The sequence below is a fragment of the Aquila chrysaetos genome, chromosome 17 (genome assembly GCF_900496995.4).
Source record: "Aquila chrysaetos chrysaetos chromosome 17, bAquChr1.4, whole genome shotgun sequence".
Lineage (NCBI taxonomy): Eukaryota > Metazoa > Chordata > Aves > Accipitriformes > Accipitridae > Aquila > Aquila chrysaetos.
In genome coordinates this window covers 6,396,439-6,421,160 of record NC_044020.1, presented here as the reverse complement: position 1 = coordinate 6,421,160, position 24,722 = coordinate 6,396,439, and the positions used below count along the sequence as shown (strand labels likewise).

The 24,722-nt window shown below is 47.4% G+C and overlaps 1 protein-coding gene across 1 annotated transcript in view; it reads left to right on the top strand.

Annotated features, from left to right (window-relative positions):
• The window catches only part of STAB2 (stabilin 2), an 88,086-nt gene that overhangs the window by 61,207 nt on the left and 2,157 nt on the right, over positions 1-24,722 (top strand). Inside the window, exons 45-68 of the mRNA XM_030040990.2 lie at positions 2,668-2,787; positions 3,282-3,329; positions 4,425-4,508; positions 4,609-4,755; positions 5,158-5,283; positions 5,625-5,684; positions 6,224-6,400; positions 6,483-6,572; positions 7,382-7,528; positions 8,771-8,827; positions 9,285-9,408; positions 10,366-10,515; positions 12,349-12,453; positions 12,853-12,960; positions 13,637-13,830; positions 14,873-15,014; positions 15,365-15,498; positions 16,616-16,781; positions 17,017-17,123; positions 17,764-17,883; positions 18,662-18,820; positions 21,078-21,185; positions 23,531-23,659; positions 24,587-24,703. Coding sequence (XP_029896850.1) covers positions 2,668-2,787; positions 3,282-3,329; positions 4,425-4,508; positions 4,609-4,755; positions 5,158-5,283; positions 5,625-5,684; positions 6,224-6,400; positions 6,483-6,572; positions 7,382-7,528; positions 8,771-8,827; positions 9,285-9,408; positions 10,366-10,515; positions 12,349-12,453; positions 12,853-12,960; positions 13,637-13,830; positions 14,873-15,014; positions 15,365-15,498; positions 16,616-16,781; positions 17,017-17,123; positions 17,764-17,883; positions 18,662-18,820; positions 21,078-21,185; positions 23,531-23,659; positions 24,587-24,703 — 2,919 coding nt within the window. The remainder of the gene's footprint in view (positions 1-2,667; positions 2,788-3,281; positions 3,330-4,424; positions 4,509-4,608; positions 4,756-5,157; positions 5,284-5,624; positions 5,685-6,223; positions 6,401-6,482; positions 6,573-7,381; positions 7,529-8,770; positions 8,828-9,284; positions 9,409-10,365; positions 10,516-12,348; positions 12,454-12,852; positions 12,961-13,636; positions 13,831-14,872; positions 15,015-15,364; positions 15,499-16,615; positions 16,782-17,016; positions 17,124-17,763; positions 17,884-18,661; positions 18,821-21,077; positions 21,186-23,530; positions 23,660-24,586; positions 24,704-24,722) is intronic.

Below are 24,722 nucleotides of genomic sequence, written 5' to 3'. Positions count from 1 at the left end.
CCATTTAAAGACAGTATTTAAGGTCTTGTTATAATCATTACACTTCTGGATTTTGTATGCATTCAAAACTAAGGCAGGTATGCCCAGAATCAACTTACGTTAACTTAGCTAATTTTTAAATGTGCTTGGTTCAGTACATGCGTTAGTGCTGTCGCTATTTTAGAAACTAAGTGTGCAGTAAGGGCTCTTCCTGGACCACAGCCTGGACATAACACAAGTGAGGGCCTGGACTCATCACTAAGTCTTTAAAAAAAAAAAAAAAAAAAAAACACAGAAAAAAAAAAACAAAACCAAACAAAAAAAAAAACACCACACACTTCAAATCAGATCTAGGGAAACAGCCCCTAGTCTGTAGTGGTAAAACATAAGTCATGTCTTCTCAGCAAATTTTCTGTCATTGCTAGAGTTCATATAAAAAAACACTATCTGAATTTGTGTTTGGGACACAGAGGGCTTACCAACATTTCAATTACTATTAAAAAAAAATGCAGTTTCTAGGCAAGACAATTAAATAGCTTGGTTCAAATGATAAGAGAGAAGTGTGATCTACTACACGGTACCTGTAATGACCAAAAAAAAAAAAAATAAATCTACAGTTCAGGTTGTGGATGCTCAGGGGCCAGTTCTAGGTGTTCTGGGAGACAAGTGATTGAGAACCAAATAGAACAGTCTACGGTAGATGAAAACACCTATTTTTAATATTTTCCTGTCATTAAGTCCTCTGGTGCGGTTTGGGACCGTATCTGTGCAGCCTGAACATGAGAAATTATCACGTGTCAGCACACACATCCCCTTCTCAGTCTGAAATTTTTCTTAGCCTAATCAGAGTAACTAGTCCTCACGTTGCTGGGTGATAACCAGTGAAATCCACGTTGGGGCGAAGAGGTGCTCCAGGGCCTGGGCTCTCCGGAGCAGACGTTCCCAGCGGAGGTCCCAGCCTGCGGGCTCACCAAGGGCAGAGCTCCCATGGGGCAAGTCAAAGAGCGCAGCCCCTACGGCCGAGCGCAGGCTGCATCCCAAACGCATCCCCGCGGATGCGCAGCGCAGGATAGCAACGCCGCAAGCTGCCGCAGAGGCGGCTTAGGGAATAGTGAAACAGAGGAGGGGAGAATGGAAGCCTCTGCTGATGGCAAGGCTAAAAAGAAAAAAAAAAAAAAAAAAAAGCATTCTCCACACCAACAATTTCCCTTCTTTCCCTCCACACCACACAGCACAGGGCTTCCCACCGCATTCCTCGTTTTGTCACTTATCACTGCAGGCTGAGAATCAGCCACATTCGTTTCACACGAGCTAACTCCCATACTGCAAGTCACATATTTGCAAGCGACATGGCTCTCTGCACCAGCCACATCACTCTGCTTCTTGGCAAGCTGCACCAGGGACATATCCACTCTCCCGTGCACATTAATCCTTTGTGCTCCGAGCGCAGTGACAATAACTCTCACCCTCTGGGCCCGGCCTGTCAGCAGAGCTTCTCTAACCTTGAAAGGCTGCAGAGATGAAAGAGCAAGGGCAAAAACAGAAGCTGAAGGGAGGAAAGCTCAAAGTTCTGAACTACTGCTTCCTATGATTTTGTATGCTTTTGCCTTTTCCTATGCCTTGTTCCAGCAACTTTGCTTCCAATTGGCTGATTATATATATTTTTTTATATATATATATATATATAAAAAAAAAAGAAAGATAGTCTTGAAAACTGTTACTGTCAAACCAGGCTAATCTGGCTTCCCTTTGGCAAACCTCTGTGTGGCAAAGCTTCATGCAAAGCTACGATAAACCCAGGATTGCCAACAGTCCGCCTAAAGCTAGCCAAATAAATAGCAAAAGCACCCAGACCCTCTACTCACTATGACCTGTCAAATCAGGCCCCACTGGCAGCTCCCAAAGGAGCTTCTGCTCCCACTCGTGGGAAAGGATCCCCGAGATGACCGGCAACAGAAAGGACACTAACGAAACAAGCACAAGGAAAGAAAACAAGATGGATTCTCCATTTTTCCCCGATTTGCTCTCAAATCCAGGATAGAAACTTATTTTTAAAGCGAGGCGCTAGCTGGGGAGCTCCCACTTGCGACCATTCCGAGCCCTGAACGCCGGCACGCTGCTCCGGGATGAGGAACGTCTCCCCTCGGCACAGGGAGCTTCCCGGGGGCAGGCGGCCGGGCGAGGCGCATCGGTGCTGCTCCGAGCCTTGGGGAGACGGGAGATGTTTTAGAGGAGAGCACGCGTGGTGGGTCAACAGGCAGCCCTGCGCTAATGCTCCTCCCAAAATCCAGGTTCCTAGCACCATAAAAGTGATTTACAGCTATAGTTCCCTTCAGTGTAAGTCAATGCTGCCTCAGCAGAGCGGCTAAGACTCATCCCCAAGGTCCGGAATGAAACCTGCCTGGAAATCTTTTGGATCCTTATAACACCGTGAACTGAAGATATAAGGAGGTAATCAAAACTACATCCTCTGCATAAAATGAGTTATTTCTTATGAACCTTAAATGCTCTTTATTGTTTGCAAGAAAGTATATACTGCCAGAAGTTCCAGTAAGATCTTGTTTCAAAAAGCTGTCGGGATTAAGTCTTTCTAAGCTATATACATCAGGGAAAAAAAGTGGTGAACTAGAATTGTCCTGCACACCTGGCAGTGAAGGAATTGAATATTTTAAATTTTGATCTTACAAGAATAACGGAGGCTGCAGTGAATTTGCCACCTGTAATGACACCGAGCTGACTGAAAGGACCTGCACCTGCAAACGTAACTACATTGGGGATGGATTTAAGTGCCGAGGCAATATCTTCCAGGTAAAGTGCTGCATGTGTTTGCTGTCCCTTATTTTTCTTCAGATAGTTATTTAATACAGTGGTTGTCTCTTGAAATATGCCAATTTTTTCCTTGAACAAATTGGTAGGTCTACTGCAGAATTGGAAAGAATCCCAATCCAAGAAACCAGGAATAGGAACAGGACACTGCAAGATAATCTTACCTGCCTTAAACAAAAAAAAAAAAAAAAAAAAAAAAAAACCAAAACCACCAAACAAAATACCCCACAAAAACTACAACTAATGGACAGTCATTATGACTGCAGTACTAGGGAGTTAATACTAGTATTTTTAGGTGTCAAAGAAGCCTGTTTTTTGATAAAGCAATGTAAGACAAGAACAGGAGCAATGCAGATGGGCAGCATCTATTCCAAGCCAGAAGTCCTCTTTGTTTTGCAAGTGCTGCATTTGTTTATACTCCACAGATGTTGCCCCATGTTTGTAGCACTTTTACAAAGTCTTGTTCTTGGTTACAGGAACTTCTCAGGGACTCCAACACATCTAGGTTTTATTTCCACTTAGAGGTAAGAAAAAGTAAAGTACTTACTTTTTTTTTTTTTCTTTTTTTTTTTGCCTCAAGGAGGGGGCAGGGACCAGGCATCCTTCAACTTAATTGGAAGTGGATTTGGATCACCAGCCAGTAATACCAGAGATACTCTAGTTTAAACTATTAACTGTCATGAAAACCTCTAGAGAATTAATAACAAAGACTAAGATTCCAGGGAAAAGTAGGGCCTCCAGACCAGGCATAAAACTGAAGCTTTCACCCAGTCCGAGATCTTCCAGCACATCTCTCATGAATTCTGATGGGAGCAAATGCCACTCCTCTCCCAGCCCTGCTGCGTTTCCAAACTGCGATGCTGTTTTCAGTTGCCTCTTGGATATGTCACAGGACGCTGCCGTGTGTTGCTAGACAGTCAATACACACCGCCAGTTCTCACTGCTTTTTGGAGACCGGCAGTAGTAATTCTGCATTTACCCTGAGCCTCAGGGCAGCACAAACCCATACACTGGCCTGCTAGTCCAGAGACTCCTATTCTAGTTTCACTTGCGCTACCACGGTAAACTAATTGCTTCCTCCCACTTTAGCAGAGCTCTCTTCCTATTTTAGTTTGTCAGTGGTCATTGCAAAGTGCCAGCGATACCCCAGGTCCATTTGTCCCTCTACCAGTAATTAATCTACTCCTAGGTACAAGCAACCACGCATCACCTAAATGCGTGTACAAACACATGCATATATCCACTCCTGACTATATCCAGATGAAAGGGTTTATTCATCTTCCCTTGACCAGGAGGAGATCGCCCTCCTCCACCCTCCCTACGCTTGGTGTTGAGAGCTTTCCCTCTTCTGTTCATTATTGCAGAGGAAACGGAGACGTGGCGATAAGCCGCAGTCTTCCATTGGATACCCGTGGGCAGTGGTGACAGACAGGGCTGGGAAGGAAAGTCCGCACCATCCCAGAGCTTCTCTCACCCTTGCGTTGCGGGGAAGGGAACCCGACGTGCAACAGCGGCAGGGCTGCGGGCACCACTTCCCACCGAGCAGGGCTGTCCCCATCGCTGCGTGATGTCGTGTGCGCTAACGACTCATTACTGCTTTGTCTTCTTCAATTTGGCAGGCCTTGTCTATCAGAGATGTTGCAGGCCCTGGCCCTTTCACCCTGTTTGTACCTCGCACAGACGTGCTAAACAGTGACCCACGAGTAAGTAAGAAGGCCAGAAGTTTTTGGGGGGCTGGCCGTGAGTTTTTGGATTCAGGTGCCTTGCTCAACTGCTTCTCAACTCCTCCACTTTTTGCTGCAGGTCAAGGACTGGGTCGCCAAAGGAGTGATGGCTCAAGTCCTCCGGTACCATATGGTGGGTTGCGCCAGTCTGTTGTACAGCGACCTGACAACAGTCACCAACGTCACCTCTCTCCATGGGGACCCGATACACATCAGCTACTCTCAGGTAACAGAGAATGAAGAGGCAGGACATGGAATAATAAAACAGTCTGCTTTCATTCAGCTTTTTTTTAAAAACCCGAATGGTTCCCTTTCCTCCTCTGATGCACAAAGATAAATAAATAGCATTAAAAGAAGGTTGCCCATTCAGCTGAAGTGTTCAGCACTTATCTGCTATGCTAAGAGTGGAGTTGTACAACCCTTGCTTTGACACCAGTTATTTTATCCTCAGACTCTGGCTTTACGAGCATGATGAGAGTTTGAAAAAGCCAAGGGCAATTTATTAAAACTGAAGCTACTGTTTGCTGCAAAGAAAGGATGGTCTGGGCTCACCATATCAAAGAAATTTGGCATCAGCCTCACCCACCCACAAGGCTCCACAGAAAATGTGTTTTTGTTGCCTTTCCAGAACTCACTGGTTTTGAACAACAAAGCTGAAATTATACTCCGTGATGCTGTTGGCACAAATGGCGTGATCCATGTCATAAACCAAATTCTGGTCCCATCACATATGCAGGATTTCCCCCTTAAGAAGGTATGTGCAGCTCATTGCCATTCTCAACCCAGGGGCTTTTCCACAGTTACTGTTAGATACGTAGATCATGTAAGTCACAAGAAAACCCCAGTGATACTGAAAAGACCTTGTACAAACATCATTTGACACTGCTGAATAAGTTAAATGTTATATTTAAAATTCATTCAGGAATTACAGTTATACCAAGAACAGTATAAGAGGACTTCTGCACAGGGTTTTTACAGTTGCATTGATTTCATAACAAAAAGTGACTTACAGGGTAAAGCAAGCCAATATCTGCTTTTTAAATACCCATATAACATATTTATTAGATAAGTTACTGAATATGCCTTTCTTCATAGGAAAGCCTTAAAATGGTTGCAGCCAAACATGGATACATCCTGTTCAGCAGTTTGCTAGAGGTAAGGACACAAGGCACAGCAGCAATTGGACAAAGGTTTTAAACACATCTCTTAAATACAAGAGCACAGACACGGCACGTGGCGTCACTGGCAGGATGGTGTTCAGTGGAGCCAAAGGGCTCACAACACAGCACACAACCCTGGTCACCATGTGGTCCCTCTCCCACAGAGGTGGGGGGGACGTCAGGCAGACCCACAGCCACCTTTCCCCTCCCCACTCAGCTCTGTCCTACCATATACCAAATTACACAGCCAAGATTTGACTCAATTAAGATTTTCCGAGCCCAAAGTTGGGCCGTCAGCCTGGTTTTCGGTGGGCAGCCCTGGGTGATGGAGCAATTCTGAGAATTTGGTCGTGTAACTCAACTTGGGCAGCTCAACTCAGGCATCTGTTTTCTTTAAAGTCATGGTGTTTGCAGGCTGGTGACCAGGCAGACCACAGGCCACTGCATCCAGTTACACCAGACATTCACCCCATAGGGTCAACATCATTTTAGATGGACCACTAATCCTCCACCCCAATTTTTGGTACGTTGCAGAAAAACAACCTGCTTGGGCTGATCAACGATCCTATCCACAAACCCGTCACGCTCTTCTGGCCCACAGACGCAGCTATCCGTGGGCTACCGCAGGAGCAGATGGACTTTCTCTTCAAGAAGACCAACACAGACAAACTGGTGCAGTACCTCAAATTCCACATCGTCCGTGACGCTGCGGTAAGCCCTTGCTTTTTAGGAGCATTGCCAAGGCCAAGACATGCGAGCCCAGACACGAGCATCTCCCCTCCTTCCTTCCCAGGTGTTGGCCTACCAGCTACCCCACTCCACCTCACTGAAGACCCTGCAGGGCTCCAACCTCAGCATCAGCTGTGGGGATAACAGGGAGATTGTAAGTGTTCGCCCTGCTGGCACATTTACCCCTTGCCCCTGCTGCAGGATCTGCTCACGCGGACCCCGCCGTGCCAGTGCGCAGCCCCCAGAAAGGGTCGGTGGCATCAACGCTCAGTTGATCTTCACCAGTCCGTGCCAACAGCCACAAAACCAGGGCAGCCGCTCCAACGGATTCAGCAGGCTAGATGCTTTGTAAGACTCTTTGGAACTGTCGTTTTCTCTGTTGTAAGATGCTATTTGTTCAAAACAGCTCTCAGCTACCTCAAAACTGAGATACTAGCACATTTTAATTTCTCCTACAATGAAATACACAATGGAAAACTATTAAGATGAACCTGGCTTTGGCAGAAGCCCCACGAATGTAGCGTCTGCGGGCAGACTCTGGTTTGTAAGCACTTACAAGCTAAGATTGCAGGCATGCACACAGCCTGTTAAGCCAGAACAATGGCACATTTTTCTTTGCCAATGTATCGTATTATACCTGCGGAGCATCTGCCTCTCAAAACATGACTAAGACTTAACGTGCATAAGGTAAACATGGGGCTGGCATACTCTGTCCCCTTCAGGAAAGGAAAAAGATCTGCTCGTCTGTGAGGTTATAGCATTCAGCTATAGGAAAAGAGGTCCCCAAATTGGTTTTGAGCCCCTACAGCCATCAGCGTTACCTCCAGGATAGTTTAACACACCATCTTGCACCAAGAGCATTCCTACAGGGGAAGGATTATCCCCAACTCCCATTCAGGCCCTGGATTCAAGGAAGACTGGGTCCTGAATTGTCACACCCCCTCTCCCCATCCCGTCTCTCAGGGTGCCCTTTTCCTGAACGACAGACAGTGCAAGATAGTGCAGCGGCAGCTGGAGTTCGACGGGGGCATCGCCTACGGCATTGACTGCCTGCTGACAGACCCCAGCCTGGGGGGACGCTGCGACAGCTTCTTCACCGTGGAGTTCATGGTCAGTCCCCTTTTTTGGTCCCCCACCCTGGCAAAGACACAGCCCAAGGGCCAAACCCCACCCTCGCAGGGACCGGGGCGACACTCGCAGCAGCTTTGGCACTACTGAGATCAAGTGCCGCCACTTCAGGCCGGCTTCATCTGCCGCCCGGGTCAGAGCTAAGGTTAAGAAGCGCAGCACGACACCCGAAAGATACACGACAGAAATCCTGCACCCACGCTAAGCAACGCGCAGGACAAGCGGTTTCAGTGAAGACCGGCTTAGCGAGCCCTGCCCTGTTTTCCATAAGAACAGTACCTTACAAACGCAAGCATAAATTTGAGCAAGGACAGATCTTCCTATCATGCTTTTAAATTAATATAAATTCGCACTAATTTGGTCATAGAGATTGCATTTACAAAGTTCCCAATTACAAAGGAACAGCGTTGCTGTCCCTGTATTAAGGACACAAGACAGAGAACTGCCTAGTCTGTTAGCCGGGCTCTCAGTCTCTCACATTTCTTGCTTTCACAGAAATATCCTTTAACACACCTGAACAGGCACTTGTTAGAGTGGAGGAAGTTTCCTCTGTGAACTTTGATGGGTCCCACAAACAGGAAGTTTTGAAACCCATTTTGAAATGGTTTCAAGAGTAAATTTACTTCAGTTTCATTAGAATGTATGAAAAAATTACCAAAAGTAAAAAAAAAAAAAAAAAATCATGTAATCAGTCTTTAAAAAAAAAAAACTTATTGGAATTTATATTTCAATTATAAAACCAACACTTGTCTGTATCCCATCTGCTCAAGTTACCTTTTGTTTCATTATTTTGTTAAATGAAATCAAATAGATATAATTTCCTCAGATCTAGTTAGCGCTTCCTGAAAAGTAACCATTTACCTCTACTCCAAATTAGACATCCAGATCTGATGCAGCCCATGTCAATATTTGTTTGAAGAATATTCACCATCTCTTCCCTGCTTGTTTAAATCCATAGCAAAGTTTATTCTTCTAGAACTTATATTCTGGTATCAAAACTATTTTCTTGCATTGCATGGCACTAAATTAACGCAAATATTTTGTTGTCATTCTCCTCTATTCTTTCTCCAGAGTTTTTTATATTCTGTTTCAAGTGTAGTGAGCCTACACTCTTCTCTGCTCATATTTGCTGCTCTCATAAAACAGACTTTCTGTCCACGTCAAATAGCCTTTTGTTGTCATTATCTTAATATACTTTTTTTTCTTCTCCGTTTTGTACAACAGGGGCATTGTGTTAGCTGTTTCAGTAATTCGAAATGCCCTCCAGGGACAAAACCAAAGGTAATACCTTAAAATCTTGCATTTAAGCAGCCTAACCTGCTCTTCTCTGTACTTCGCACAAGCAAACTCTAATAAGTTGCTTTGAAAAAAAATAAAAAGAGTACCCTCAACAGTGAAACCACACTGTTAAGTGATGCCATAAAGCCTCAGGGACAAACCTGTCCCTGGGCAAACACCCAGGGGCTGGGGGGGGGGACGATGCTTGTTGGTCTCGCACAGCATCCACTGTAGCGAGCGCTTCGGCTGACCTCGGAGCAGCCCCTCCATCCCCATTAACGGCACTCAGCAAGTCCGGACTCAAAAAGGCGGCAGGGGCCTCACGCCTGCACTCTTCACACACCACGTTCTAATTCGATGTACATCAAGAGCTGCGATTTAACGAGTTAAAAACCCAAACCTCCGCGCAGCACTCATCTTCTGTGTTTTCCCCTCCCCGCGCTGGCGGCGCGACGCCCAGGAGGGGATCCACCGGTGCACGTACGAGTCCTACGGGCTGCAGCGGGACGGCTGCCGAAGGAACTGCTCCATGGTCATCCACACGGCCAAGTGCTGCAAGGGCTACTTCGGGCCAGGCTGCCAAGGTAGGACCCCCTCCCCCAGCACCCCTGCGGAGCGCCCAGCAGGATGAACTGGGGGAGCTGGGGTAGCGGGATGAGGAGACACAGCCGCAAGATGGGGGAACTCTGTTGCAAGAGCTGAAGTAAACAGAAAGCAGTATTGCTTTGCCACTCCAGAGAATCTCTCTTTCACATTTACGGCAAGTTTTAAACTCCAGGCTAGCAAACTAAGTGAATGCTGTACAGACTGCTCTGCCGTAACCGAACCTAGCGAGAATTAATTAGTCACCAGCTGAAAGTCCTTTCGACACAAGACCAGACCTCAGGTTTGTGGTGGTGATACCAGGACACAGCGTACGATTCCTCAGCCACCTGCAAGCAGGCACACCACTGGTGCAAGCTCAGAAATTGTAACTTTAACCAGGTGCGACACAGTTTGGGAGGCTTTCTCTCCAGCTGTTTGTTAGCACCCACTAACGAACCGTGTGCTCCTTCACCCCCCAGGGGAATGGTGCTGAGGCTTTCACTGGGGCACACAGGCATCCAGATTTCACAGACTGACATATGCAGGTCCCATGCAATTTTGGCCAGCCTGGCCTGAGCTGCCCTTTGGGCTCACCCCAGCAGCACCCAGACACACGGAGGTGCGCAAGCAAGGCTGGATTTGGGCAGGGGCCGGGCAGTGCCATTCACTAACGGGTCGGAATGAGCAAGCAGTCAGGTAAGAGCACCCAGACGCAGGGCTGGAAGGGGCCGCGACACCCTTCTGACAGGAGTTGTAAAGTACGTCAAGGAATTCAGAGCAGGAGGCTTGCAGTTCCAAGTGTCACAGCTGCTTTTACACACCCCAACAGAGACGCATTTACAGGCCTTTCCCTGTTCAAGGATTTTTTTTACAGAACAATAAAGAACAGTGTCAATGAATAAGCATGCACTTGAGCTAAACAGACACTTCTGGTTTTTTTTTTTTAACTCTTCCAGCTTGTCCAGGGGGCCCAGAGACCCCGTGCAATAACCACGGCTCCTGCGACGACGGGTACAGCGGGACAGGAGAGTGCCGCTGCGACAGCGGCTTCAACGGGACTTCGTGCGAGCTGTGCTTGCCAGGCAGATACAGCTCCAGCTGCAGGCGTACGTTCACGTTTCCTTTCCACGCTGTTGCCCACGTCACTCTTAAACTGCTTTGTCAGTGATGGGTTAAGCAAACCAAGAAATGCTTTCCCCTTTCAACACCAACATTTTCCCCCGAGTGCCTCCTCACACAGAGGGATGGCACAAGGTCTCAGAAGGGAGGAGGAGAAGGCGGGGAGGTGGCAGAGGCTTACTTAGCTTTCTCTGCAAGGCTCCTATTCTCATATGGTACATAAGTAACAGGGAATGGAGACAGAGCTTCCGTCACCAAGTGTTTTCAGCTACAGACCAGCCTTCTCCCCTATCCCCATAAAGGGCAAGACAGGATTTTAGCAATGTGGTTCCTCAAGGACTGCAGGAGACCAAGGCCACAAGCTATTTTTGTGGAAGAGAAGAAAAAAAAACACTGAAGAAGGCAGTTTGTGAAGAGGAACAGCAGCCAAGAAACTGCTCACATAATCTATTTTGCTGTGGGTTTAAATGTGAACTAGGTGGAACCAGGATCAATATCACCCTTTAAACTTAAATGTTTTCCTAACATAAAGCCATCAGGTGGGAAGCTATATTAATCTTTCTCCTAACCATGTGCACCTGTAGTGCTCATCATGTACATGCAGTGGGGTTTATAAGCTAGATATCCTTAGGGTAGAGGCAAGACACTAGGGTTGGATACCAATACTCAAGAGTATGCTTACCTGCAATTTATCAGTTTTATAGCACAACATAGCATCAACTGTGTGAGCTAGTAGTCTGATGCAGATTGTGGTGTCTAACAGAAAAAAAAGTTTTCCAGCCCCTTCTCTTCAATGCATATTTATGTCAGCCAAAAATTAGATAACTAGAGGGTGAAACTCCTTTTCAGCAGGACCAGCTCTTCACAGAATCAGTTTCCCCAATCCCACATCATTTTTGTCTTTAAACAACAATATTTCAGGAAGAGAAGTAAGGCAAGAAAGGATGCTACTTCATTGCATTACAAGTCAGAGAGTCACCAATAATTCCTTAAAAAGGACTCAGCATCTAAGTTATTGCAGGGCCCAAAGAGTGAGGGGAAAAAAACCATCACCTATAGATTAAATCAGTCCCTCATGCTTCAGTTTGCAGGGCACAAGAGGGAACACCCTATGTATAAAAGGAACAACAGGAATTCAGAAGCTTTTAGACATAAAAATACCTTAAAAAAAAAAAAATACAGCTAATTCACCCATGTTTTACAGCAAAGGTCACTAACCTGGTATTTGGTTTCCTTGCTCAGACAGACCTCCTCCCAAGCAGCAACCAAACTCTCTCTGCACACCTTTCTTCCCTCTGGCTAAAAGGCTTCCCACAGCCCACAGCTGCTGCACATTAGGGCAGGATCAGGCTGGGTCTTCAGCTCAGCCATTAACCCCTTCCTGCCACAGTCCTTTGTCAAGTTTGCTACTCTACCACAATGCAGATCGATCCTCATTTTCATTTTCAGAGTAACAGTGGATGAATGCCAGTTATAAAATCATAGGATCACAGGATAATTCAGGTTGGAAGGGACCTCAGAAGGTGTCTAGCCCAAGCCCTGGTCAAAGCAGGGTCAGCCCTGAGCTCAAACCAGGCTCTTCAGGGTTTACCCCATCAGGCCTTGCAAACATGCAAGGATGGAAACCGCCCAACCACTCTGGACAGCCTGGCCCGCTGCTCGACTGGCCTCGTGGTGAAAAACCATGAGGTTAAATTTATCTACATAGTTGCTAAATAATACTGTATCTCAGCTGACAGTCTAGGTGGTTTCTCTAAGGAAAGATCTTCCCTTTTCCCAAAGGCAGCTCTGTAAGTGATCCTTCTGCGTTCCTTTTGCAGCCTGCGAATGCAAGACCCATGGGCAGTGTGACGAAGGCTATTCGGGAACGGGACGATGTTTCTGTGAAACGGGATGGACTGGCCGGCTGTGTGAAACCAAGCTAGGTCTCTGCCTCTTCTCACCAGGCTCCGTCGCGTGGAGCCAAGGGTTGACAGCGCTTGCAATTTAACAGAGGATTTGTGTAGAAAAGAGAGAGAAAGAGTTGATAATGTCAGAAGCCCTCACTGGAGGCTAAGGGACTCTGCTCTGGACTCTGAATGTGTCCCTTCACCTCCCTGTCTCCGCTTTTGTGAAATGGGAATATAAGTGTTTACCTCCCCTGCGGAGGGGCTCTGGGTTACCTGCGGGAAGGTATCACCCGAGAGTTAAGCAGTCAAAAAAGAAAAAATTCTGGCAGGTTTTCCAGTTAGCAAGACTGGTATGACGGCTTTTCTTTCTGCATGAAACAAGGGCATTGCAATATAAATAGCACCTTCATCCCCGCTGTTCTGCCTTCCCCCCAGCTCTGCAGCCAGTGTGTTCCCCGAGTTGCTCCGCCAACGCCGTCTGCATGGAGAACAACACGTGTCAGTGCAAGCCGTTTTACGACGGGGATGGGATCACATGCACAGGTGAGCTCCCTCTTGCACGGCTTGCTACAAGAAAGCAAGCTGTCCCCTCTTGCACATGCACTTGCATGCAGTTACCGTCCGGTATGAAATGTTGGCTAAAAAACCTAAAAACTTCCACAATGCAGCAAGTGAAACAAATTCAGGATATGTACAGATCAGTTGTTTTCTGAAGCAAGTGGTTGGCTTCACCAGGCTTTACCGAGCAGGATTATGAGGAAGAGGTGCGCTTCAGTCAGGTTTTGGAGACGGTATGGGTTTTAGCAGTGTTTCACTTAATAGGATTTTCTTTGATGACCTTAGGCAAGGCAGTGCCCCAATAACATCACTGCAGAAACAGTCGTTCTTTCTGAGCCAGGTGTCTTGCGTCCTCTGAAGTCACCCTGGCCAGAGCAGAGTCCCCAAAAAAGCAGCTCTCTCGGGCCACCAAAAGGCAAAGCAGAATCTCTGGGGGTGGTGCCACGTCTCTTAAACCGACCATATCCTGACAAGGGCTTCAGAGCCCTAAAGGATAGCCTTTGCACAAGGTCAGGAATGCCTCAGGAAACTCAGGGTTTTTCCCCAAACAAGCGTCCTAGTATTTTTAGTGTGCCTTAAAAATCTGGAGGTGCATTGTCTCTGTGAAGACCATCCTCTTTAAAAGCAGACTTTACTCACCTGTTTTCTTTTCCCCACGCAGCCGCCGACCTTTGCAAACAAAACAACGGCGGGTGCCACAAGGCAGCCGAATGCACACAACTCGGGGTGAAAGTCTTCTGTAGCTGCCAGAAGGGATACAAGGGAGATGGCTTTACATGCCTTCCAGTAAATCCTTGCGCTGACGGGTTCAACGGAGGCTGCCACGAGCACGCCATTTGCACTGTCATAGGACCTGTAAGTTGAATGATTTCAGTCACCAGCAGGGAAGTCTGAGGCATTTCTTCCTGGTGCCCGCAGAAGTATTTTCTCTGGCTGGATCACACTCTGTACCGCTCAAAGTCCCTGTTTTCCAAAACAACCGTTACGTAGCTCCAGCCTACTTTCCACATCAGTTTGGTATCCTTTCAGCTGAGGGGTGAGAAACAGTTTGACTTCTCTGCTCTAGGGAAAGGGGTAATACAGCAGATGGGATATTTTGCATGTGTACTTTTTTTGTCCCCTTCTTAGCTCTCCCTAACTGGATATCCCTCTTTGCAATAGGAGTTTGTTGGATTGAAACTGAATATATTTTGATAGCTAAACCTAGGGACAGCTGGGAGAACAGTGTCACTTGTTGGTTGGCCGGACTCAGCTTAAAAAGCTCTGCAGCCACATGATACTAATTCCTTGGCCCGCACAGTCAATGTTGTTGAGGAAAGCTTGTGCCGGTGACTCGATGCAACATTTGTCTGGGTGCTTTTGGGATCACCTGTCCGTTCCGTTTTGGTGGCTTGCCTGATGTGTCTTCCAGGAGCTATCTAGAAAAGCCTTGCCGCTAATCCGTTCCAGCTGCCAACCATCGCAATCCCTGGATGTCACCAGCTCCTGCTTGGTTTATAGTTCTCAATTTATTACTATTGGCAGGCTGATAAATTCCTTTCATGGTCCCATGCCCAGTCATTTAAATATCATTTTGATAGGTCTGCCATCCATTTTTGTTAAATTACGTGTCATATAATTCCCCAATGCACGTTATAGCTTTGTGGGTGGAATTGTGCTTTGGTATTAATTCAGGAAAGCGCCCAAGTGCATGTGTAAATGTTTTGCTTAGAAGAATAAATGTCAGTGTCAGAGTTTGTGGTCTGTTGAATCACAGCTGTTAGTAGCAACTTTCCTGTTTGTCCATTCCTGGCTATATCAAGTGAAATTTTTCCAACAGTTCAGAACGTTGCTTGAAATACCACTTTTATGTCAGCTAAGTACTTGGCTTGGCCTTTTTTATTCTCTCTCCGACCAGGACAAACGCAAGTGCGAATGTAAAAATAACTACATCGGCGATGGGCTGAACTGCTCGGTGATGCAGCTTCCTCTCGACCGCTGCTTGCAAGACAACGGGCAGTGCCACCCTGACGCTGACTGCGCCGATCTCCACTTCCAAGGTGAGGGTGGCACACCGTGCACGCCGCGCGACGGGGACATCCTCGTCTCTGTGCCGCTGCACTGAAGCCGGCGGCCGGCATCCTCGTGTCTGTAAGCTCGCTCAGTCCTCTACCTATGTCCCCTTGAAACAATGAGGTGATTAAAGTTAGAAAGTGTGCTCACGTACTTTGTGATACCAGATTTACGAAGCAATAGATGAGGGCATTCCACGTGGGAATGTTACCCCGAAGGGATCGAGCTGTCCTAACTACATTTCACAAAATTCACGGGTATTTGTACGGCACAGTTGACTCTGCATCCAGACATGGAAACCCCTTCAGGAAGAGCTGGTTCTCCTCTCGCTTTGCAGATACCACGGTTGGGATTTTCCACTTACGGTCCCCACAAGGACAGTACAAAATGACTTACGAGAAGGCAAAGGAGGCCTGTGCCAACGAGTCGGCCACCATCGCGACGTACAACCAGCTGCTCTACGCGCAGAAGGTGAGGTAGCCTCGCTGCGGGAGGACATCCCTGGAGCCGGATCTCAGTGCTAATAAGCTTCATTTTCCCTCCTTTGCTTCCCCCGTGCCCCAGGGTATGTTTGGCTGGGAGCTGTTTTCAGACTGTTTATTGGTTTTGTGCCTGCTCAGACAGCACTGAAACCAGTTGCCAAGTTCTTGTTTCCAGTGGTACTGGGGTGAGATGGTAGAGTCAGACTTACAGAGTGTTTTCATGCGGGTTTTAATTATTAGCACTTCTTAAAGAAATGTACACTTCAGAATTATGCTCAGATTAATTTGGTTTTTTTAATGTGAGGCTCCAGGAATCTTTTCCCCAAATGCTGTTAAATTAGCAGACCCATTTCCATATTCTCTTCCTTGAGTGTGTTATAGACAACACACGGCTGACGTTAGCAGGATGAGCATCACACCTTGGGTTTGTGAAACTTGTTTTAGAAGAGTGGGTCAGACTGACTGTGCCTTTCTGGCTCCTTCCCATCTGCAGAAGGAGGAGAAACGCTCATCATTTAGGGACATTTACCTTTAGTAAAATGTCAGGCTGGACCACAGTCAGCACGTAAACCTCCTTCTGCTGCCCGAGGAGATTCAGATTGCAGGCGGAGCTGCACGTCCCCTGTGCCCCATAGTCTAAATATTTACCTTGAAGCAGCAAAGTCGGCAGAGGGGCTGGCTCCAGCGCTCCTGGGGACTATTCTCTACGTTGAGCTGGTTTGTCAGCCCTTCCCACGCTGACAAAAGGTGGGCTGGCACACAACGGGATTGCACATCCCCTTTGGCTTTCACACCCACCTCTGATCCTGCCCGGCTTTGGGCTCGGGGCAGCTTTTCCCAGGAAAGGCTCCTTTGGTCCGTACGGGGAGCCGCTGACTTTCAGAGGGGGCCCCCGTCTCCGCAGCCCCTTAGCCCAGAGCTCAGCACAGGGCAGGCTGCAGGACGGACGGACGGACAGAACCCCCTCAGACCCTCCGAAAGAGCGCTGGCAGGTTGGGTGCTGCCTGAGCACCCCGGGGGGACTGTTCATTTCATCCGCGGCACCCCAGGCCCACCACCCAGCAATTCCCCCTGGGTTTTTTCCCTTACGGCCGTGCCGGCTGCAGGCGAGGTACCACCTATGCGCCGCCGGCTGGCTAGACGGCGAAAGAGTGGGCTACCCGACCGCCTTCTCCTCCCCAAACTGCGGCTCCGGGTACGTCGGCATCGTGGACTACGGGAGAAGAGTCAACTTGAGCGAAACCTGGGACGTCTTCTGCTACAGGGAGAAAGGTAAGAGGGTCCTTTGCTGCATCCCTCTGCGCAAAGGGGAGCAGCAGCCGGCATTTCGGTTCCTTTGGTCGGCCACAGGCTGCTAGATAACACTGCATGAGACTCTGCCTCTTTTAAACTTCAAAAAAAAATATATAATCTGTTGCCTGCAAGCTGGTTTTCAGGCGCAGGGCAGCCTGAAGCCTTCTTGAAAAGGGCGTTCGCCCACGCAGCTCTCCGTGTTTGTACCTTCCAGAGGTGGACTGCACCTGCAAGCCAGGCTACGTGGGGGACGGCTTCTCCTGCAGCGGGAACTTGCTGCAAGTGCTGATGTCCATCCCAACGCTGACGAACTTCTTGTCGGTACGGCCCGCGGCTGGCGCGCTGCTCGGTCGGGGGAGCGGAGCAAAGCAGGCTCTGCCGCCGGGTCGTATCTCAGTGTTTGCTTTACTAGCACGGCAAATACAGGTAACAACAGCCCACCAGCGAAGCAAGGTGGAGGGGTCTAATTCTGCACCCTCAAAATCAGAACTTAGTTACTATTTTTTTAATTACTTGCTCCAAAGAGGTTTCGGGTTTCTAAACCGCATTTGGAAGGCAAACGCGGCTGCAGCTTTAACTTAAAGGAGATTCTGTGCACAAATGCTCCTGGCTTTTTCGGCGCCACAAGAGCAGCGGTGCTTTTTAACTTTATTGAATTGCTGCTGGGGAAAGGCAAAACATTAAAAGGGTCCTTTTCTTGCCGCTACTCAGAAAGGCATTATAAGTAGCCTCACAGACAACAAGGGCCTAACTCCTGCAAGTCAGTTTAAGATGCGCTCATCAAACAGCAGCTAAAACTGGGTTTTGAATACAAACTTCTTTTGTAATGTCACTCCAGAGCTGCTTCATGGCTAATAACAGAAAGCTTCTTTGTCATTATTTATACAGTCTCATCTTTTCAGCTCCCCGCACAGGAGCGCACAATCGCTCTTTAGTAAAGCTGGATTTTGTTTCTGCCTAGGACATCATGGCTTACTCCAACAGCTCTAGGAAGGGGAGAGAGTTCCTGCGGTACCTCACAGACCTGTCAGTGCACGCCACTCTCTTTGCTCCAAACGACAGCGGGTTAAGGGAAAATGAGGTCAGGGGTTTTTTTCTTTTTTTCCTTCCTCGTTTTAATAACACTTTTTAAATAGCCATTATAGGTTTCTATATCCCTGTGAAATTCAAGCTTGGGAAAAAAAAAAAATCTCAGTATGACATGACTTCTGTGTAACCCCACAGAGTTTAAACTGCGCTTCTGAAAGAGGCGAGTTCATTTCCATTTCTCTTCCACAGTTAGGAGCGCAAGGTTTTTGAGCGTTCGAGTCACTACAGAGACTTTTCCATCAGGGATTTTAGTTACCTAGTTATAAAAGAGTCTGCCTGAGATGAAGTCTGTTCTGGCTTATTAACATCAAGCACAGTTATTTGAAGAAAGCAGTGCACAGCTTTGGTATTTCCCACAAATACATTAAAGGCATCTGTTCCTAGCTTCGTATCTATGCTTCTCCCTTTTTTCCTTCCTTCCTTCCTTCCGTCAAACATCATCTCAAACAATTCACACGGGTTTATGCCCTGCCTTGCATCTTCAAGCTGTTTGGATAATCTCTGAGGCTCATCGCTTCAGGTCATCGTACAAAAGCGTAAAATCCTTTGTCCCACCAGAATCGAGGTACTGCCTGCTCAGGCAGCATCAGAGGCCAGCAGGGACAGAAGATCCCACTGTTCACATCCAGATTTCCCAGTAGCCTCTACCCCATATTGCACTTGCAATTAATAGCAAGGAGGGAGAAAGGTCACAGGCACTTAGCCTACTTGTAAATCCAGAGGATTAATGAGATCAGTTAATGTTCCTTGTATTTTGCTCTCATTTGCAGACACTTTCCGGGCGAGACATCGAGTATCATTTATCTAACGCCAGCATAATGTTTTATGAGGACTTGACCAACGGAACCACTCTTCTAACTCGTCTAGGGGTAAAACTCCTCATTACAAACACCAGGGGCCAGGAATATCAAGCCCCCACCACTGAACAGGTACCTTTTTAATAAATCTCCCATCTTCATGCTTTTTCCCCCCTTACGCTATACCCGGTAATCGGGTGACACGCTGATCCAGAGAGCAATTCAGTAAGGTTATAGCGGGCAGCAATGAAAGCCTGACTTCAGAAGGGCCTTTCCTGCCCAGAGACTGCAGGATAGCAGCTGGCAAACTGCAAATGTACACGTTTGCCCACGGCCAAGCTCTGACCCGCAAAACTCAAAGGAAGCTGTTCAGGTGGCCTGCAGGAACGGCAGGATGGGGATACGGGCTCGATTCAACCCTTCTCTCAGCCTGGCAGGATTATGGGAGATAGCAGTGCAATAGGAGGAGAGAACAGGGCAGCAGCTTATCATTAAAGAAAGGTGCGGGCATTTGTAAAGTTTCTTGGTAACTTTCTGGGAGAGGCAGGAGACACCAGCACAGCCTTGCTCAGAGCAAAAGCAGATAAAACAGTGGTTTGCATTTTTTATTACTACTTCAGTGCTTTTTAAATGCAAAAATCGATATCCTTTTTTGCAAATCGAAAGTATATTTGCAAATGGAAAGTTGACATTTTAGAGAACACATCCTTTGAAAACACACCCAACTTCTCATTTTTTATTACGAAAATACTCACTGCCCAAGCATTTCAAATGACTTCCGTGACAGAAACCCCTTGAGACCGAGGTTGGGACTGTGCTGTGGGTGAGGCTGTACAGCTGAATAGGAAAATAAGAAACCCCACGCCTGTGGGCTTGCAGTTAAAATGTGCTCTAGAGAATGGTGCTGGACCCAAGGAAAGTTGAGTGCCCAACACGCCAACCGGGGTGGGGGGGGTGTGTGTGGATTTTCACGGACACCAACAAGAAGGAAATAGGTGCTGCAGGAAGAGCTGCACAAATGAGTCATCTGTTGCCTTTGCTCCCTTCCTCCTTCCCCTTTCAGGAGAAACTCCTTTGGCATGAGAATTACCATTTATATTTTTAAAACCACCCTATAATGCAAACCCAGTAATTGCATTAATAAAGTATATCCTTGTGAGAGATCAGGTGCACTAGCACAAGGCTTGCCTGTATCGCTCATTAGCATGCCAGGAGCTCTTTTGGATTGCTTTGATCTGATATTTGAGCTAGCAGACACTCTCCTTAAAAAAAAAAATCCTCCTTTCTTCAAAAGCTGCCAAGGGGAGGCTCTGAGCCCATTAACACAAATCTTGCTCCTGCCCTTCAAAGCTGGTTGGAAATTTGTAGCTTTTCTTCCTCCCTGGAGCACCCACGGACGCCCTCGGATGCAGTGCAGCTGGGCGGGTGCCGGGGTGGGAAGGAGAGGCAGCAGCCGCCTCCCACGCGTGCTCTGGGCAGCCGAGCACCCACCCGTCCCAGCACACCGGGTCGGAGCCCACCAGCGCTCCCCAGGACCCTGTCGGGGCAGCGCAGGGCGAGGGAGGAGGACACGGGGTAACTCCTGCACCGCTCTGCAGTGCCACCACAGAAGGTCACCGTGGGCTCCGGCAGCGGCGTTTCACCCTCGCGGCAGGGGCAGGAGTGGGTGGCAGCTCTTGGTTCTGCTCGCTTGAGGAGAAACCATTTTGCTAGGATGCGATTTAAAGCAGCGTTTGCAATAGGGCAGGCGCCCGTGGATCCACCCTCCCAAAACACAGACGCAGGCTGGAGAGGCTCAGGACCAGCCCAAAGCAGCGGAGGATTCCCATTATCAGCAGAGTTTAGAGAAGCGTTGGGGTGGCAACGACTGATCCCATTCCTCTTCCTTCCTAATAAGCTGCCAAATGGGACCAGCCTCCAGCTCACAGATGCTAGGCCACCAAATAAACTGCGGGCAGCGGCTCCCCGTCAGTGCTGAGCCAGCTCTCTCGAGCCAGCAAACTCAGAGCAAGTAGCATCCTCAGCTCAGAAAGCAGCTGTAACGGGGGTAGGCTGCAGCCTCTGCCTGGCACTCAGGAGTAACAACACTCCTATGCAGAACTTGGCAATTGCACAAACATCACAAAAAACTTTTTTTTTTTTTTTTTTTAAATAAAGACAAAGAAACATCTGAAACATCAAGAAAACAATATGCAGGTAATGCTGATGGCTACTTCATGCACAGCCTGGGGCCATGCCAGGCTGATGTCCAGGGAGGCAGCACTGTTAGGTCCCATGTGGTTTTTCTCTCTGTGTCAGTAACCGAGGTGGGGAAATAGTCTCAAGGTTTATTTCAGTCCCAAAGGGAGGAAGGCTAAAGCTCAGCTCTCATTGCTCTTTGTCCTGGCAGAGCGAGATCAGATATGTGGATGGAAGTGCTATTGTTGAATGGGATATAATCGCTTCCAACGGGATAATCCACGTCATTTCAGAGCCTTTAAAGGCTCCACCAGCACATGTAAGTACATAGTGATTTTTTTGTGGGGGTGGTGGGAGGTGGCTGTGGCTTACATCATCCCAAACTCATTGCTGACATTCATACATTCCCAGTTTCCTTCCCATATATGCAGTTTGTGTTTAAAAGGTTACTTTGAAAGAAAATTGGAAGTTGATAACAAGGTGCCAGTGAAGCCTATTGCAAATGTTTCCGTCTGGACAATTTCTTCCCACATTTATTTTATATAAATAAAATAAAAGCTCCATTTTAAAATGGAGCTTATTTTTGTACTGGAGGTTTGATAAAGCTCCATTTCAGTTCTTCCAAAAAGATCTTTCAAGCTTCTAAGGAAAGTTTTTTACTCTTGGCTTTGCATTCATTCCAATCCAAAACAACAAGGTGTTTCGAAAATAGGTATTTTCTGTCTGCATGAATACCTGCAATGGTCCCAGTTATCCAAGTATCTCTCCCATTAGAAAGACCAAACCAATGGTACAGGGCCCAGCAGCAGGGAGGCAGGAACATTGCTGTGATTATTTCCCACCAGCAAAGTTTACGGCTTTGTACGAAAGGGAGGAAAAACATTTTGTCCACTTGCAGTGCAACTGGGATGTTTCACAAAAGCGGTCCCTGCTGCCCCTGGGAGAGGTGCACAGCGAGCTCCTTTTTTCCCAGTACAGAATGTTTTCCTTAACGAAGTAAGTGTTCCGATGCGCAGCGTTAGCGCTCCCCAGCTCTGTTCCACACAGGCTGCTCTGTGCCAGCCCAACACAGGCTCAAGCTGACCTTGCAAGAAGACCCACCATTTACTTAATCTGAAGAACTTCCCTTCACTCGGGGCAACTCATTCTGATCCTTCTCTCTGCACACTGGAGGGGCCTCACTCAACATCGACAGCCCATCCACTCCAGCTTGGATTTTGGAAGCGGCTAACCAGCCCCCTTCCTTGGTCCACAAGATTAATCCTACTGATACCCTATTTCTCACCTTCATTTTGTTCTGAGCAACCCCCTCTCCTTTACAAACCAGCCTTCTTGTTCCTAGAAGCTTAGCAATATGCCTGCACAATCATGGTTCACAAAAATCCCTTGCAGCCTACAATCTTCAGAAGTAGGAAATGAAACACTTGGGTAAAAGCGTAAATTACTGCCTGAAAATTATTCAAAATAATAGGCAATTTCTGTCACTCTACAGCAGCATGATATTACAATCTTTATAATACCTCTCTCATGCTAGAGGGCAATGAAATGTTTTCTAATATTTAGCTGTCCAGCTGCACCATGTAAATTACTTTATTTTCTAAAAAATAAATGAAGAGAGCGTATCTATTAAGACAACAACGTGATTATTTTTGCCAGGGTAAGTTTAACAATTAGTTTCCTAAGCAGGAGGCTACAGAGCTAAGGTGTCACACGGAAAAGCAAGAGGAACAGCATAGGAACCTTCTACCCATTTCCAGACCCCTCCTCCCCTCCCAGATTGCCAGCAAACAGCACGGTGCTTTGGGGAGACTACATACTCTGGGATCCCTCAAACTTACCATCACCCCAAAACTGCCAGTCCCCTTCATAATATCCATCTATCAGGCCACAGAGCTGCAGAAGGCAGAAGCCAAAGTCTGGACACACTTTTCCCATAAGTACCTACGTACTTATTAAAATATTTATAAAATATTATATACAGTTACTTGGATGGGCACTTTAGCTGCTTGACTGAAGAATGATTTCAGGTGAAAGGCATTGCACGTGTTGGGGCAAAACAACCTACAGAAGGCTGGCGTTGGGCCGCCGACGGAGCCCAGCCCCGCACACCCTCTGCGCAGGCTGGCAGCCCTTCCAACCTGCGATGGGACGGCCCTCGGCTCAGATGCGGTTTGGTTTGAGGATGGTATGCCGGCCGATAGCTGGCAATAACCAACACCTCCCCGGTGCACAAAGCAGTGGGGAATAAGCTTCAACCCATGCAGAGCCCTCTAGGGTTTGTAGCACAGGTTTCCTAAGCTGCTTAAGGGAATTTGGTATCCATTTCTCCTCCTCGGGCCGGTGGGGTTTCAGCCGCTATTGCTACTTTGAAAAACCTGGCCAGAAAAGATCACTTTGGCACGCTCTGTAACTTCAAAACCATAAACAAGATGAAGCTGTACTAGAGGCAATGTCCAGTACCCCCCCCCCCAAAAAAAAAATCTAGCTCGTTATTACTATCGAAAGGCCGTATTTGACCGTCTCTAGGGAACACGCACCAGGAAACTTGAGCACAAAAGCAGTTCAGGACTAGGGGCACATCTCAAAGGGACGCTGCGTGTGCTCGGGTGCTGGAAGGTGACCAGTGCCCACCCGTAGCTCACTCACCCTCTCTCTTGCTTCCAGGCTCCTCTCCACGCCGGTACCGGAACAGGAATATTCTTTGGCATCTGCCTGGTTACAGGAATTGTGGCTTTTATTGGATATTCTTACCTCAGGTTCAGGAAGAGAAACACAGGCTTCCAGCACTTCAAGGTAGGCAGCAGACAGGAACGCGAAGCGGGGGGGCACCAGACCTCTCCCTCCAGGGTGCCCGACGGGCTCCTGCTCTCACAGACACTTCCAACACCAAGGACTGGCCAAAATCTTATTTAACTACAGAGCACAGTGCAGAAGCCTTTGTCTCCCCAGAATGGTCACCCTTAGAGAAGCAGGTAATTACAACTAGTGAAAGGGGACCTGTTCTCTTCCTCCTCCTCCGCGGCATTGCTAATAATTTTGCTGCTCCGGAGGTTTGATAGGGAAAAGGCCAGATTCAAAAGACAAGCAAATTGAAATGATTGCAGGATTGAGAAGCGCAAATTTTTATACCGATGCACTTTCATGCTTGCTTTCTCTTAACTAACTTTGCTAGCCTTGCATAGTATCATAATGATGCGAAAGCAGCGAGCAACAGCCAAGCTACTCAGAGATGAGGGATAACAAAAAAAAAAAAAAAGTTACAAAATACACAAGAATCGATCCAAAAGAAAGACTGCCTAGAAGTAACCAGGAATCCCTTCCTATTATAGCCCCTGCATGTAATGTGAATCATCTTCTAGAAACAAAAAACAGGAGCCCTGAGCCCAGGGAAACACTTGTATTTTTATATAGTTGCAATGAGAGCGCTCAGGACCAACCAGGTACCTTTTACCCCAGGCACAATGTCAGGGCAACACTTCTTCTCCCAATCTTTGCTGAGACATAAAAATAATAAGGGAGTGAAAAAAAAGACAGCAGCGTTAAGTGACCTGAGATAATACAACCACCCAGAACACAGTTCATGCCTGGGAGACACTGATTTAGTTGATAAAGCCAGTTCAGTTACAACACTGCACCAGTTGTTAGTGAAGCTTAAGTGCCCCACTTAATGCACTGTAGGAGGAGGATGGATTTTAAGCAGGTTTGTGTGATTTTGTGTAGTCAATAGATGACACTGACGTAACATCACTGGACAAGTCACAGCCTTCTATCACCAACCCCTCATATGAAAGTTCTTCTGCACTGACTCCACCAGAACCTACTTATGATCTTTTCTCAGTAAGTGTTCATTTTGATT